The 14,460-nt window shown below is 41.5% G+C and overlaps 3 protein-coding genes across 6 annotated transcripts; all 3 read left to right on the top strand.

The window, feature by feature from the left end:
• Window positions 1-838: 838 nt before the first annotated feature.
• On the top strand, window positions 839-3,812 carry LOC137840357 (ADP-ribosylation factor 4-like). The gene is made up of 6 exons (XM_068651000.1): window positions 839-1,048; window positions 1,560-1,640; window positions 1,726-1,835; window positions 2,365-2,436; window positions 2,843-2,968; window positions 3,050-3,812. The coding sequence occupies exons 1-6, from the start codon at window positions 982-984 to the stop codon at window positions 3,131-3,133; spliced, it is 540 nt and encodes a 179-aa protein (XP_068507101.1). The 5' UTR covers window positions 839-981; the 3' UTR covers window positions 3,134-3,812.
• Window positions 3,813-3,960: 148 nt separating this feature from the next.
• Window positions 3,961-9,152, top strand: zgc:77752 (uncharacterized protein LOC393862 homolog). 3 transcript variants are annotated; one of them, XM_068650996.1, is made up of 12 exons: window positions 3,961-4,279; window positions 4,366-4,545; window positions 4,629-4,912; window positions 5,770-5,907; window positions 5,985-6,256; window positions 6,328-6,615; window positions 7,063-7,266; window positions 7,341-7,457; window positions 7,515-7,616; window positions 7,706-7,786; window positions 8,438-8,548; window positions 8,624-9,152. In XM_068650996.1, exons 2-12 carry the CDS (start codon window positions 4,367-4,369, stop codon window positions 8,708-8,710), a joined length of 1,863 nt encoding a protein of 620 aa, XP_068507097.1. In that variant the 5' UTR covers window positions 3,961-4,279; window position 4,366; the 3' UTR covers window positions 8,711-9,152. The 3 variants fall into 3 exon arrangements, with proteins under 3 accessions (XP_068507097.1, XP_068507098.1, XP_068507096.1); XM_068650997.1 differs by having other exon boundaries at window positions 3,961-4,545; window positions 4,629-4,709; window positions 4,794-4,912; window positions 8,624-9,149; XM_068650995.1 differs by having other exon boundaries at window positions 3,961-4,545.
• Window positions 9,153-9,569: 417 nt separating this feature from the next.
• Window positions 9,570-14,083, top strand: LOC125971041 (ciliary microtubule associated protein 1B). 2 transcript variants are annotated; one of them, XM_049723911.2, is made up of 7 exons: window positions 9,570-9,798; window positions 10,830-10,944; window positions 11,036-11,239; window positions 11,343-11,450; window positions 11,896-12,017; window positions 12,975-13,115; window positions 13,623-14,083. In XM_049723911.2, the coding sequence occupies exons 2-7, from the start codon at window positions 10,833-10,835 to the stop codon at window positions 13,737-13,739; spliced, it is 804 nt and encodes a 267-aa protein (XP_049579868.1). In that variant the 5' UTR covers window positions 9,570-9,798; window positions 10,830-10,832; the 3' UTR covers window positions 13,740-14,083. The 2 variants fall into 2 exon arrangements, with proteins under 2 accessions (XP_049579868.1, XP_049579869.1); XM_049723912.2 differs by lacking the exon at window positions 9,570-9,798 and adding an exon at window positions 9,809-10,137.
• The last annotated feature ends 377 nt before the right edge of the window (window positions 14,084-14,460 follow it).

The raw sequence follows: 14,460 nt of genomic DNA, 5'->3' as shown, positions 1-14,460 counted from the left end.
ATTTCCACCTTTGGCGTCAATTATAATTAGATAATTTAAAAATGTCCTGTATTGTGTGTGTGCCCCATACCTCACTGCTGTAAATAAAACGACTTTCAACTCAAAGCATATTTTTATTCAATTAAATCCTGGCGGCACAGTGGACCATTGTTTAGCACGTCTGCCTCACAGTTCAGAGGTGCGGGTTTGATTCTAGCTTCCTCTGTGGAGTTTGCATGTCCTCCCCGTGCATGTGTGGGTTTTCTCCAGGTACCCTGGTTTCCTCCCACATTCCAAAAACATGCATTGACCACTCCAAATAGTCCTTAGGAATGATTGTGGCCATGAATGGTTGTGTGTGTGTGTGTGCGTGTGTATGTGTGTGTGTGTGTGTGCGTGCGTGTGTGTGTGTGTGTGTGCGTGCGTGTGTGTGTGCGTGTGTGTGTGTGTTTGTTGTGTCCGCCGTCTGTGCCCATGTGTATTGGGAGGCCACAAAGCTCAGGGTGCTGTATCCGTGTTCTGATTGAGCAGTTACGTTTATATAAAATAATAAGAGGATTTAGACATATATGAACATGCGAAAGAATATGAGTTTGTCTAACCTAATAAAATATGTACACGTTTCTGGTTCTCCCACTTCAGGCACAATCTATGTTCTTTCATCATTTTCAAATGAAAATTGATCTGCATCATTCCAATAATAAAATCAGGTCAGACACACCAATAACAGTGAACAAATCATAATTTTATTTAAATCCCCCCACTCGTTCATGTCACACTCCAGTCCGGTTAGTGGCGGAAATGAACTAGTAAGCTCTTTTGCCAGCTGCAAATAAAAGCCGTAGAAGAAGACAATGATGCTGACGTGACGCATTCCACGTTGGCCCGGACGTGGCAGTCGGTACGGGGATTCGCCGAAATAATATCGAATATTGCTTACACCTTTGTGTTTTGTTTTAAGATTAGGGTATTTGCGGAGGAATCATACACCACCTAGCAGTTATGGGGCTGACCTTATCTTCAGTGTTTGATCGACTTTTTGGCAAAAAACAAATGAGGATTTTAATGGGTGAGTTGAAAAAGTACTGGTTGATGGTTAGCTTCGCTGCTCAGTAAACGCTATTGTCAGAGGAGCTCTGCTAGCAGTGCTCAAGTTGTAGATCACCACGATCATGCGAGTTTGACGTAGTGTTGCAAAAATAACCGGTTGTAAACGAGTATATTTTGTTTTCAAAGGGAATTTGTCAGTCCTTTTTGCTCTCTCGAGGAAGTAGAATAGTTTGACGCAATCGTGATATTCCATCGACTTTTTCAACATTAGGGACACTACCTGTCCAACTTCAGCCGTTTTCACCAAACCCCATTGTGTCAGGGTGCGCTCACGGCCTAACAGATTGTTTCATTTGTTTTTGTTTTTTTGTTGTTGTTGTTTTTTGTTTTTTTTTATAGTAAATATATAGCCTTCCTGTTATCTGAAGCCTATCTGCATGTTCTGCTAGCTTGGGTTGTTCTATGATGTAACAACTGTCAGGTCGATATCGAGCTGTTGTAACTTGTCACTTCACAATGTTCTTCCATAGTTGGTCTGGATGCAGCTGGAAAAACTACCATCTTGTACAAGCTGAAGCTTGGCGAAATAGTAACTACCATCCCAACTATAGGTAATAAAACATCTTTAACAACCTGTTGTGCCTGTTGGTTATTTTGTGTTAAGTGTCTTTATTAATTTTCTATCCTCGTGGTCAGGTTTCAATGTGGAGACGGTGGAATACAAAAATATCAGTTTCACCGTGTGGGATGTGGGTGGCCAGGACAAGATCAGGCCTCTGTGGCGACATTACTTCCAGAACACACAGGTACGAGCTGTTGGACCAAACTGAAATGGCGAGTCTTGGTCTCTGCAACAAAACACACACCTGTCCATAGGGCTGCTCTTGCCCTCACTGCGTTCTTAAAACTGTTTACTGATCCCCTCATTAAGGTGGTGGATGAGCTGGAACATATTCCAGTGAGATTGGTTGCCTGTCAATTCTAGAGCACAAATGGGCAAACAACCAGTCACAAGCACATTGGCTCCAATGGACAATTAGGAGTTTTCTGTAGAGCTCATGACTCGTGATGAGAGTTTAATTTATTCTGACAATGCTGGTAACTCAAAACATTTGTATCTTAAATAGTCTTTACTCATTAAAATGAATGTAAATGAAATTAATCAGCCCCCCCCCCCCCAATATTGTATAAGAATAAGTAAATGACAAAAATATTAGTCTATAATGATCTTTAAGATACACATCAAGTCTGAGCTATCACACCAAATAACAGTCCATCACAATCTCATGTTGTTTCTGTGGAGTCATAAGCATCGGTTTTGCTTTCGTCTTGCAGGGCCTCATTTTTGTTGTGGACAGCAATGACCGAGAAAGAGTGGCTGAGGCTGCAGAGGAGCTCTCGAAGATGGTGGGTATTATTGGTGCTTAAATGGTAATAATAGCTCTCTGATATTGTCTGTGATTGTCAGAATGGAACATTATCTCTGGACTAAATTTAAATGCAGTCTGTCCGAGGTTACAAGATGTTCTTTCACAAGCCAGCACATGCCAAGAACAAGGTTATTGGTGAAGCAAATGAACAGAATAACTCAAAGAAATGTGTTTGTCTTAATATTTTTTTGTTTAATTATTTTCTTGTTTTTATCCAAAACTAAAGAATCTTTTGAAGAATGTTGAGTTTTATTTAACACCAAAGTAATTGTGGTTAATATTATTTTCATTATTGAGACCAGTTTTGAAAAAAAAAAAAAAAAAAATCTGAAATTGACAATACCGGAAAGCACAAAGTTCAAGACTGGTATTTGTGCTTCTAGTTGGGCGAGCAAGAGTTGAAGGATGCCGTGTTGCTGGTGTTTGCCAACAAACAGGACCTCCCCAACGCCCTGTCTATTAACGAGCTCACCGAAAAATTAGCTCTCAACAAGCTGCGGAACAAAGAGGTAAGTTAACTAGCAACGCCACCTTGATCCATAAGAAAGCAACCCCAGATTGCATGTCATTTAACTGCTCGCCGTTTACAGTGGCACCTTCAGCCGACCTGTGCCATCCAGGGCAACGGCTTGTACGACGGACTGGACTGGCTTTCTGCGGAGCTGTCCAAGTAGATGCGGGCCAACCATAAGGATGAAAGCCTGAACTTTCACACGGACATTCAACGTTTGGTCCTCCAGCTGCGGAGGACATGGCTGGTGGCCAGTATTTTTTTTAATTTTTTTTTTTTAAATGTTTTATGACAGGGGCGGAAGGTGTTGTCGAATTGTCCAAGTTTCATTCTATTGTCTGACCAGCAATCTGTGAGTGTCATCATGAAAATGATGCAATTCCAGTCTGATATTAGGTTGGCGTTTCTTACGTTCTGATCAGTGGCGACTGACCAGGATTTGTTTTTGAAGTGTTCTTCCACAGCATTGCCTCCCACTGAATGGATCCAAAAAGGAACATTGTGCCTTTCTTTTCATGCTTTATGCTTATACCTACCGAAGAATGTTGTTGTGACTTTAAAAATACAAAATACTTCTTTGTACTGTTTTTCTGGGTGCCCTGTTTTCCTGACCAAAAGTCTGCTCGTAACATTTTGTCAAGGCTAGCAAGATTGTTAGATCTAACAACTGTTTAAATACATAAAAGGATTCATTGTGTACTCTTTGTAAAAATGATCTGCATGACAATAATTGTTTCTTTTGCTTGTAATGTTTGCTAGCAAATACTTAATATTTAGTGCGATGTTTTAATTCTCGTTACCTAATTCTTGCCTAAGAAATAAACATCTTTTCTGAGAGCCAATTGAAGATGAAGTTAATTTATTATTTGCCCGATTACAAATAGGTTAGTTTGTATCTAACTGCAATGCATCTCAATGAGGAGTTTCTAGTACTGTATTAACAAAATAATAGAAAGACCTATTAGAATTTAAGTAGAACCATAACATTTAATGTGTGCCGTTTGAGTATTATCACAAAAACTAACAATGCGTGAGGCTTTTTGGGTCAATTGAGATACACGGTGTTTGCATGTGAATGTACAAGCACTATTTAATTGGCGTAATGCATTTATGACAGCTAATCTGGCTTAGCAATGATGGATCAGGTCTGTGCCTGTCAGCAAGCAGTCGAATGGGTCGGTGTTGAACAAGTGTGTTCTGTTTCACTTTTTTGCACCTTTACATGGTGTGCTTTTGTACAAACTACAATTAATTGTACAAACTACAATTAATGGGAATTATCGTACCTCTGTCCAACACGTTTGCAAAGGTAAGTTCTGAGTTAAATTGACAAACGACAATTGTGTAGTACAGTCTGATATTGGGTGGGGGTGCTACACCTCCTGCCCGGTGTAGGATGCAGAACCATGTTCCAGTTCCGCAACCTGCTTACTCCCAAGCCCGGGAGAACCTGGTAAGGGTGATCCCGCCCAAGCTTCTGTGTCTGCTGGCCTGCGGGGGCGTGGACTGCCGTTATGAGGGACCAGAGTGTTGGAAAGCAAACCAGCAGGTCATCCGAGGTGTATTCTCATCATGGTAGGACTATTTCATGGTCTCCTGACTAATGAGGACCTTGGGGTGCTTGATTATTTACAATGCACTCTTTCCTGAAATTCCAGGGTGACTGATGACATCATTGCCATGGCACGACCATCCAAACTCTTGATTGACAAGTATGACATCATTGAGCAATTCCAACGGTATTGTCTTGAATTTAATTCTGAAGTCCACAACAGTTGTGGTTGGTGGCATTGTGTTCTTCTCATATATGACTTATTCCCTAGATTAAACATTAGATCCATCATAAACATGCAAATGCCAGGAGAGCATGCTCACTGTGGACCCCCCCTGGACCCCAAAAGTGGCTTCACATACTCACCCCAGACCTTTATGGAGAATGACAGTGAGATACTGTATAGTAGAGTATACCACCAAATAGTTAATTTCAGTATTGTATGTTAGCTATGTCTCGATACTCTTGTGTAAACAACCAACGATAGCCAATATGTCCATCCATCCATTTTCTACACTGCTTACCCTGTTGAGAGTGGAGGGTGAGCTGGAGCCTATTCCAGATGATTTAGAGCAGTGGTTCTTAACCTTGTTGAAGGTACGGAACACCACCAGTTTCATATGCACATTCACCGAACCCCTCTTTAATTTTTTATTTTTTTTTTCAAAGTCAAGGCATAGATGTTTTTTTACTGGTGCACAAAATGAGCCGTGCACAAACATCACCTTGTTCAAAGAACAAAACCAACACAATGCATGAACTCGCAACAAATTACATACCTGCAAATCAGTGTGAGTTCTGCTGTTAACGAATTTACACGATGAATCAGGTGTGTTCGGACCTCCGCATTGGAGGCTCTGCTGAACCCCTGAGACCGACTCAGGTTAAGTACCACTGATTTAGAGCCAGGGAACGTGGCACGGCCACAACAGATTTCCTGTCACAGGGCTGAGACATTAAGACAGACTCGCATTCTTAACACCTTATATACTCATGGGAATTTGCAACAGTTTTGTACTTCTTTGTGGGACAAGATTTCCCTAGAGCCACGTCTTAGAAAAGTCTTCCCAGAAGTGCAGACTCTTACAGTTCCAAGGGAACACCAACATTTCATCCATTTGTAGTTCTCGGAGTGATTTTTGTACTGCGACTGAATTGGATCTCATCAATTACCGGGTGTTGAGGCCAATGATTCTCTTCACTAGACCATCCAAAGGATTTTATAAGCACGTGTGTTTATTTTGCAGTTTTCTTCTACAACTTTGGGATGCCAGACTTCTGCGTGTCTCCCCTGGTCAACATAATAGATGGGGTAAAGGTGCTGGCCTTCGCGGTGGGGGAAGGCAGGGTTGCTGTGCACTGCCATGCAGGCCTGGGCAGAACAGGTTTGGGTTCCATCAGAAGTAACCCAGCAAGCGTGACGGCACACAACGCACAACTTTGTACTATGACTGCTCCACAGGTGTCCTGATAGCCTGCTATTTAATCTACACTTTGCGCATCAGTCCCAGCGAGGCCGTCCATTATGTCCGCATCAAGAGGCCTCGCTCCATCCAAACCCGGGCGCAGATCAGCCAAATATTCGACTTTGCTCGGCTCCTCAGCGCGCAGCTGGTTCAGTACCCAGACCCCAGCCTGCGACATGGATCCCCCGTCACCCTGCAGCACTACCTCAACCGCCAAGCGCTCCTGCTGCACGGCCAAGAGGCTCGCACGCTCAGATACATACCCAAGGTGTGGACTTGATCGTTATCTGTGTCACTAACAGTACAGCATCACTGATCCCCCTCTTGCAATCTCATTAGGTGGTGTACCTTTTGTGCATGCACATCTCCTGTTTGTCGATGGGACTACCCGCAGCTCCGGAGATACATGCTGAACTGGAGAAGAGATCAGAACTGAGGATTTTGACCAGAGTGGTGAGGGAGACCCTGGTGTCCAAACAGTTCCTGCCCTTGCTGCGCCAAGATCACAACATTGCACGGGTGGGCTCTGTTTCCTCCTGGGATGGGCAGCTAGGATTCTCAGAGAGAAACAGGGACTTGCTTCGGGACAAACGCAGCTACAGTGACTCTGACCTCAGCATGATGGCGGTAAATATTAAAAAATGTCACACACTCAAAAATCCAAATCACCATATCAAGGGAGACTCTAGGTCAGTGAGCGTCTTAAGATGAACAAGTGCATTTTGCTTCAATTGGCTTTTTTGTGACTTTACCCACTACAGATGGCAAAGAGGAGAATGACCATAGTTCAGGAAATAGAACTGACACATGCATGAAGGTGATACACAGCTAGGTCTCCTTCTTGACTGCTCATTACAGTATAGCACCATCTATCATAAGAAAAAAAACTGTACACTCAGGATGGGTGAAGGTTTCATCGCTTAAATTACCGGGATTGTCGTGAAGTGACGATCTCTGAGGCCTTGTTGTACCGCTTTGCCTCCACTATATCATATGTTAGCCTCTGACTGCTTTAATTTGTATTGTTTCTAATAGGAAAAGCAAACTGTCATGCTATTGTATCTTGTCTTATAGGATCTGGAGATGAGTCCCTGGCTTGCAAAGGATGCCATAGGATCTGAACTGAGACCAGTGAGCTCCAAGACTACCCCAACTTCATTACACCTCACCACCAACAACCGTGCTCAAACACGCGCTAAGCAGCCGAGCAAAAGCTCTGGTAGGATGTTTAAGTCTACGGTCAAAAAGGATCAATCCAAGTACAGTTCCAACATTGAGGTAAAAGCAAGACCGAGTATTTAAGATTACAAATTGCGTGATGAATGCTCCGACTCAAGATTATTCCTCAATAGTTGTGCAGAAGCACACACAACGTGCGCCCGACCTCGGTGGCTCGTGCCATTGCCAAGGCAATGGCAGACCAAAGTCCACCAGAAGAATCCATTCTACAGCGGTCGTCTCTCCTACAGGTACATCTCCCATTTTTATACAACATTCCAAAGTCAAGTCACTCACCTTCCTAACAGGAGGAGCTGAATAGCAGTGAATGTGGCTGGGCTCTTTTGATGACCGAGACGAATCCTCAGGTTCTCACGTGCCTGCTTTGGACCTGGCTTGAGAAGCTAAAAGTCAGTCAGTGGACTTCAAGCAAATGTTGATATTTAACAGTCATCCAATCCGATGCTCCAACATATTTATTTGATCCATCTTGACACAGGATCCCGTTCTTGGTGGCGAGGATATAGTAAGATTGAGTTGTGTGGAACCTAACAGGAAGCCTTTTTGTGTGCTCAAGAAGGTAAGGTATCCAATAATCTTGATATTCCTTTGTACTCATTATAATACTTAATCAATCTTAATCACAGAAATAGGCTAACTAGCTACTAAGCTACCCATTCTTTCGTCTCTTGAATAGGTGTAGCTCAAGAGATCAGGTCGTTTTTGGGCCAGATACTCTTTTGAGAGGCAATAATATCGTTTTTTTTTTTTTTTTTTTTTTTTTTTTTTGTTTTAAACAAAACAGAAAGGGGGCCCCAATGCAGCACTTCCTTTCTTGGACATGGTGGTCATGAGTGATAATTCTCTTCACTTCTGTTGTAATAAATATCAATCGTGAATGTGTTCCACTTAGTGCTTTTTATTTTTATTTTTTTTTATAAATTATCAATCACTTTGTTTGTTCCACTTAGTGCTTTTTATTTCTCTTTTTTATAAATTATCAATCATTATCACTCTGGCCTATGTAATAAATAAATGTTGAATTTAGAACTAGTATTCGATTAATCGTAATGTATTGCAAGCAAACATTACTGAGGAAAAGAGAGTCTTTGACCTGGTCAGATTCTGCAGGGGATGGAGCTCACTCCACAAAGTGGTCTGATCCAACTGCATTTTCAAATCCAGCAATTTCTGGTGCCAAGAGTTGCTAGCAATCCTATTGTCCTTCCAGTCACAGAGGCACACCATCTATTGTCTGCTGAGCTGTATCAACAAAGTGACCAGCCTGTGTCCGCATAGAGAAGATGCCGTGCTGCAGCGACTGATACGAGCACTGACAAAGGTAAGCGAATAAACAGTGCAATGTTCTAAGTGAGCAAAGCCTGACAACTCGCCAATTGCCTTTTTTATTCAACAGCGACCTCAAGAGGAAATTGAAAGCCTTGCACGTTTACTAAATCTCATTAGGACCCATTTGAGGGAGAACTTTCTCAACAATTGTTAAATCCGGTGGGCCTGGAGCTGGGACGCTACACTTTGAAGTGGACCAATTGTCAATTCGATCATTCCGACAAAGTTTTTTTTTTTTCTTTTGACCACAAATAGGAAAATAAACTTGTTGGTGTGATAGTGGTGCTTTTATAACAAGATTAAATTACCCTGTGAACAGGAAAAAGTATGGGATTTCCAAATGATTTCTTGATAAGTTAAAAGTGGACCATTTGGGTGAAACAACTGACCAACCAAATGAGTATTATTTAAAAGAAAACATTGAGTGTAAAATAAGGATTGCTTCTGTGTTTATTACATATTACGAGTGGAGAAATGTGATCACAAGTGCAGCAACTGTTTGTAAACGTTATTGAGACTTTCTCAAAAATGTAATTAAAAGTTTAAGCCTCCAGATTTGGGGAAAAAATCTCGGATAAAATAATGAATTTTACATTGACGCGGTTTCAATGTTTTTGTTTATGAGACAACGAGCGCCATCCGCTGGTAATCCAGAAGTGTCGCCTTAAACACCAGTTTAGTGATCATTTGTCACATAAAACATAAAATAATTGGCGATGCTATAATGGAGTGCCAGTCGGTCAAACTTAACTTATCTTAACTTTTACCTTTAACTTTAAAAAGACGCAAGTAAAGCAATCTCGCTAGTATTTATCTGCGTGCGCCGCCCACCCGCCTTGTCTCCAATTAAACTTCTGATCCACTTTTTCGTGAGTCCATTGTGCGAACTCCACCTGACAAAATGCCACATTTCCATATTTGTTCTAACTTTTAGACGAGGTGCCAACTGAAGAGTTGTTTGAGCGCCTCAATCTGTGACGTCACCACCGGTCGGGTTGTAATTAGCGTCGCACTGTCAAACCAACACAACCATTTTGTGCATAAGCACTTGTGTGCTGTGTTTCTCGCACACGCCACCTGAGTACAAATGGGCCGCTGGGTGACACGTCATCACATTCAGGCTGTAATGATGTCATCTCCCAGCCGGGACGCGGGGGCGGCGTCAGGATGCTAAAGTGCTGGATAGCTCTTTTTGTCCAACGCAAGAAACTTCGACAAGAAAATCTAAGGCCGTCCTGACAGGTCAGTCGTGTGGGTTAAAAAATTACCTTTTAAATTAACAGCTAGGGACAGTTTGTGGGCTCGAAATACATACGTAATAACTAGAGAGCGTATGATGCGTCAGGAAAACGGGTTTTTAAAATTGTACGTTGCGAATTCTTAAATAAAATGTCTAGTAATGTAAATTCCTTCACTTGCATGGAGGTTTTGAACACAACACGGTCAGCATGTGCAGTCGTCTCCGTGGCAACATTGCCATAGTGAAGTGGGCTGGCTCGAAACAATTTGTGTTGTAGTTCAATGAACGCACTGATTTCCGGATCAGAGGAAGACTGAAATGAGGATCGGGATTTGCGAAAGGTAAACTATTTCAACCAACATTTTGAATCCACCCGGCCCCCTTCAGAAATAACGGAATCAATACTGAACCTTAGAATATACATTCCTTCCTAGGAGACATTTTTTTGTTATTGAGTAACAGGCGCAGCTAAGAGTTTTAGTGTAATATTTACAGATGGGTGACGTACAGGCAGGTAGCAGGGTGGACTAGTCGTGACCATCTCTCCCTCATTCTTGGTTGTAATAATGCTGTGTGGAGTTTGTATGTTCTCCCCATGCTTGCATGAGTTTTCTGCAAAGTATCTTGTCATGGATTTTTAAGTAAATGTCCCCCTGACAAATCCTTAATTTCAATAAGTCAAATATAAAATATACACAAAGTTACCACATCCCATTTATTAGGAGGGTATGCATGCTTTGATTTATTTCTCCTCATAAAATTAAATTAAGTTGTACTTATTTACATACAACTACAAGGTAAGTGAAATTATTTATCTTGGTCTCATTTATTTTACATATCTCAAAAACCTGGCATTTGACAAGGGGTGTGCAGACTTTTTATATCACCGGTTGTGCCCTGCCAATGACTGGCAACCAGTCCAGGACGTACCTGGACCACTCCATTAGTATTGGTAAATTGTGAAAGTGGAGGCCCTCTGGTGGTTTTCACACTGCCCATTGAATGAAAAGCAAACTTTAAGTATTTGTTACAGATAATGCCTGATGAAGAGCCTTGGGTTGGATCATGGAGGCCCCACAGACCTCGAGGGCCGATAGCTGCCCTCTATAGTAGCCCAGGGCCCAAGTATGCACTGCCTTCACTCACAGGTAGAATTTTTTTTTTTTTATTCTATGCTACCAGTCTTAAGATTTGTGGTAACATAAGGTTTTTTTTTTTTTTTTTTTGCCCTTCATCCAGGTTCATCACTACATGATCCGACAAAATACAAAGCGCCCAGTTTCAGCTTTCGGGCCACCTATGACATAAGCTCGCAAGAAATCTCGCCCGGACCTAAACACCTCATCCCCTCCAACATCACCAAAACGGGTCGTGATGGAACTCCAGCGTTTTCATTTGGCAGTCGCCCCAAGGAATTAGCGCGCACCCAAGTGCCTGCACCCAGTGAGCATAACGCACATTTCTTTCTTTTCTTTTTTTTTTTACAGCGCAGCTCGGCCACGTTGGAAATGATGACATGTTTTCTTGCTGTTTTTTTTTTTTTCAGATCATTACCACCCTGAGAGTTCAGACAAGGTCACTTATCACTCTTCCCCTTCCTATACGTTGTCCGGGAGAGGAAAACATGTTGTACAGAGCAACCAGACTACTCCCGGTAACATTTCTCTTTTTGACATTTCTTACACTTCTTTTGGGTTAGCAAAGAAAAAAACTGTCTACAGTTCTGTACTTCTACAACTCTCCAAAAGAATCGTCAGACATTCTCAGATGAGGTTCACTGCTTATGTAATCAAACTTGATGAATAAAATTACTTCTTGAGATGGTTTTGCCCAACTTGACCACACACACATACAGTAAAGATTTTCCATCATTAATATTGAACAGGTTTGATATTCATGAATATTGCCTTTGAACATTTTCCGAGCAGAGTGAGAGAAAAAAATCTCAAATCACTCATGGCTCCATCACAGGATAATTGCTCAGGATAATCTTTCAGAGATTTCAGAGATATCCAAGAAGCATGTTTTTTCTGAATTTGATCAGAAGGCTGGGGTGATAATTAAATTTGGCCCGCTGCTTAACAGTTTTGTCCCTGCAGGTCCAGCATCCAACACTCTACCTCCTGTGTTTGGACCCAAAACTGTCAATATGCGCGCAGCACCCGCACACTCGCTCTACGGTCGCAGTAAAAATGGCAACTTCATGGAAGACTACACAAAGGTAGAAATATTGTCTAAAACACTTCAGGCTCACCGAGCGACACAGCCAATCACAATTAAATTCACTCAATCACACCCCCACAAATCCAGTCCTACCCAGCGGAGTCTGGAAAGTGGACTTTAAAAAGAAGAAGAAAAAAAAAAAAAAAACACCCCCACACATGGCGACTGTCTTTCACATGCATACAAACTTACTGCAAACCTCGGAACACGTATCCATCTTCAACAAAACAGTGGACTAGCAATACAGTGCTAAGCTAGCATTAGGTCTGTAAACAAACCAACAATAACTACAATTGCCACATACAATGAATTAAAAATCAAAAAGATGTGGTGAACGTACCTGTCTATCAGACGTTTTGCTCATTCAGAATCTCTTCTGATTAGGGATGGGCGAATATTTATTCCACATATCACATTGGGTCGATATCGGTGTCCAATAACTCACGATGGCGGACGATACAAGTCACTAATATCAGGGTGCCCTGTTATGGCCATTTTCTATCAGAAACTAAATGGCATGCATGGCTGACGGATCCATCTTAGTGGTCATATGCTCATTAAGATGCAATTTTTGATGTGCATTGTCATTTAGAATGCTGATGCGAACATTATTGGTTTAATTCGTAAAGCTCATATCCCACTGTGAGGCAAATGTCTGGCAAATGTCTGGCAAAAATCTTATACTGGTGTCAGAAGGAGAAAGTAATGGTATCGAAAATCCCTATTTCCCTAATTCAGTTTCCCTTTGCTCTCCTTCTGTTTGATAGTCTTCTACTCTGTTGTGGCAAATTAGTTTCAGCAAAGCTCCTGAAGTCAGTCTTTTGAGAGTGTGCTGATAACCGGCTACTACTGTGTGTGCCTGCTATTGTACGCCAAATGCCTTCTATCGCTGATAGGTTGTTCTTCAAATGGCAAACAGTCCCTTTAACATTGTTTTTTGTACTTTATCTTTCAGTCTCCAGGCCCTGCAGCCTATCAAGCTGTGGACCCTCAAATTTACCTAAACAAATCTCCTCAGTACAGCATGCCAGGGCGCAAGTTCATGCCTCAAGGTGCTACGAGGACGCCAGCACCTGGAGTCTACCGTCCTGAGAAGGTGGGGAAGGTCTTGCTTCCTACTGGGGCCAATTATGCATTTCCCCTCCACAAAGAACAGTTCCCATGTGTCTTAATACACTGTTTACCAAATTTTATTTTTACCATTGCACTAGTGGCACAGCTTGGGCATGGAATGAAACCAGCAGCTACTTTCCAACCCTCATACATTCTTTGTTCAAATATGCAACTTAGAACAAATATTGACTTCTGGGTGTTACTGGTAATTTCTGTAGACATTGACGCTCTCTAACAGTAGATCTCATCCATGTCCAGACTGCAAATTAATGGCGCATGCAGAAAGCATTTTACCATATATAGCTACTTTAGTTTATTTTCCTTTCATTTCACACTTGATAGAGGCAGGCAGACATAATTTGTACACAAGTGGTCCATTTTTTGAAGGAGAAACCAGAAGCTAAATGTTCTTACTTTGTCCAGAGATTTGTATACAAGTAGTCAATTTTTGTAGGAGAAAGCAGGAGCTAAATGTTCTTACATTGTCCAGGTCACCACCACACATTCCAAAGCGCCAGCCTTCACCTTTGGACTGCGTCACTCGCAATACACCGTATGCCCCATCATGGATGCAGACAGATACCAACAGACATTGTCCTTTCTTTGAGCTGGGGGATTTCAACACTGTGACATCAGATGAAGCAAAGAGGCCAAAATCAGCAGATGAGATTTGTTGATTGGATTTCACAGTTCAGCGTTTGCAATATTTTGTCTTGTCAAGCATTTAGTTTGGTTAGCATGTGATTTGCTATTGTGAATGTTGTTCACAATAGCAAACAGGTGAGAAATGTCCTTTCCATCACATCCTACTGTGGCTCCTCAAATAAGACTTGTTAAATCTCCCACATATGCATCCAGCAGGTCGCACTTGTGATTTCATTAGTGTTAGGGAAATTTACTACATTGTGTTCTACAATATTTTTTTAATAAAAAGAATAACAGCGAAAGTAATTATTTTTCTTAATTATTTTGGTACAGTACAGTACTGTACAGTTGCTGTTCGGTAAACATCCATCAACAGTGTAATGTTTTTTGGTCCTGAATTGTTCACTCATTCTTAATAATGGTACAGGTGATGTTTTAAAAGCACTTTACTACTACACTTCAGAATGGTGCACAAGATGTGCAAAATGAGCAAAAATGGCAAATGGCCACTTTTTTTTTTTTTTTTTTTTAAAAACATCCATTTCACAATAAAAAGTTGGTGAAATTCTAAGTTTTGTCTGGCTCTCAAATCATTTTGGCATTAATTGTACTGCACTGTATTTGTAATGAGTGCCAAAATCAAGTACATTCTGTATATTGCAATGTACAAATAAATGGAAACA

The sequence above is a fragment of the Syngnathus scovelli genome, chromosome 6, assembly GCF_024217435.2.
Source record: "Syngnathus scovelli strain Florida chromosome 6, RoL_Ssco_1.2, whole genome shotgun sequence".
NCBI classification, from domain to species: Eukaryota; Metazoa; Chordata; class Actinopteri; order Syngnathiformes; family Syngnathidae; genus Syngnathus; species Syngnathus scovelli.
This window is presented reverse-complemented; position numbering and strand designations above follow the sequence as displayed.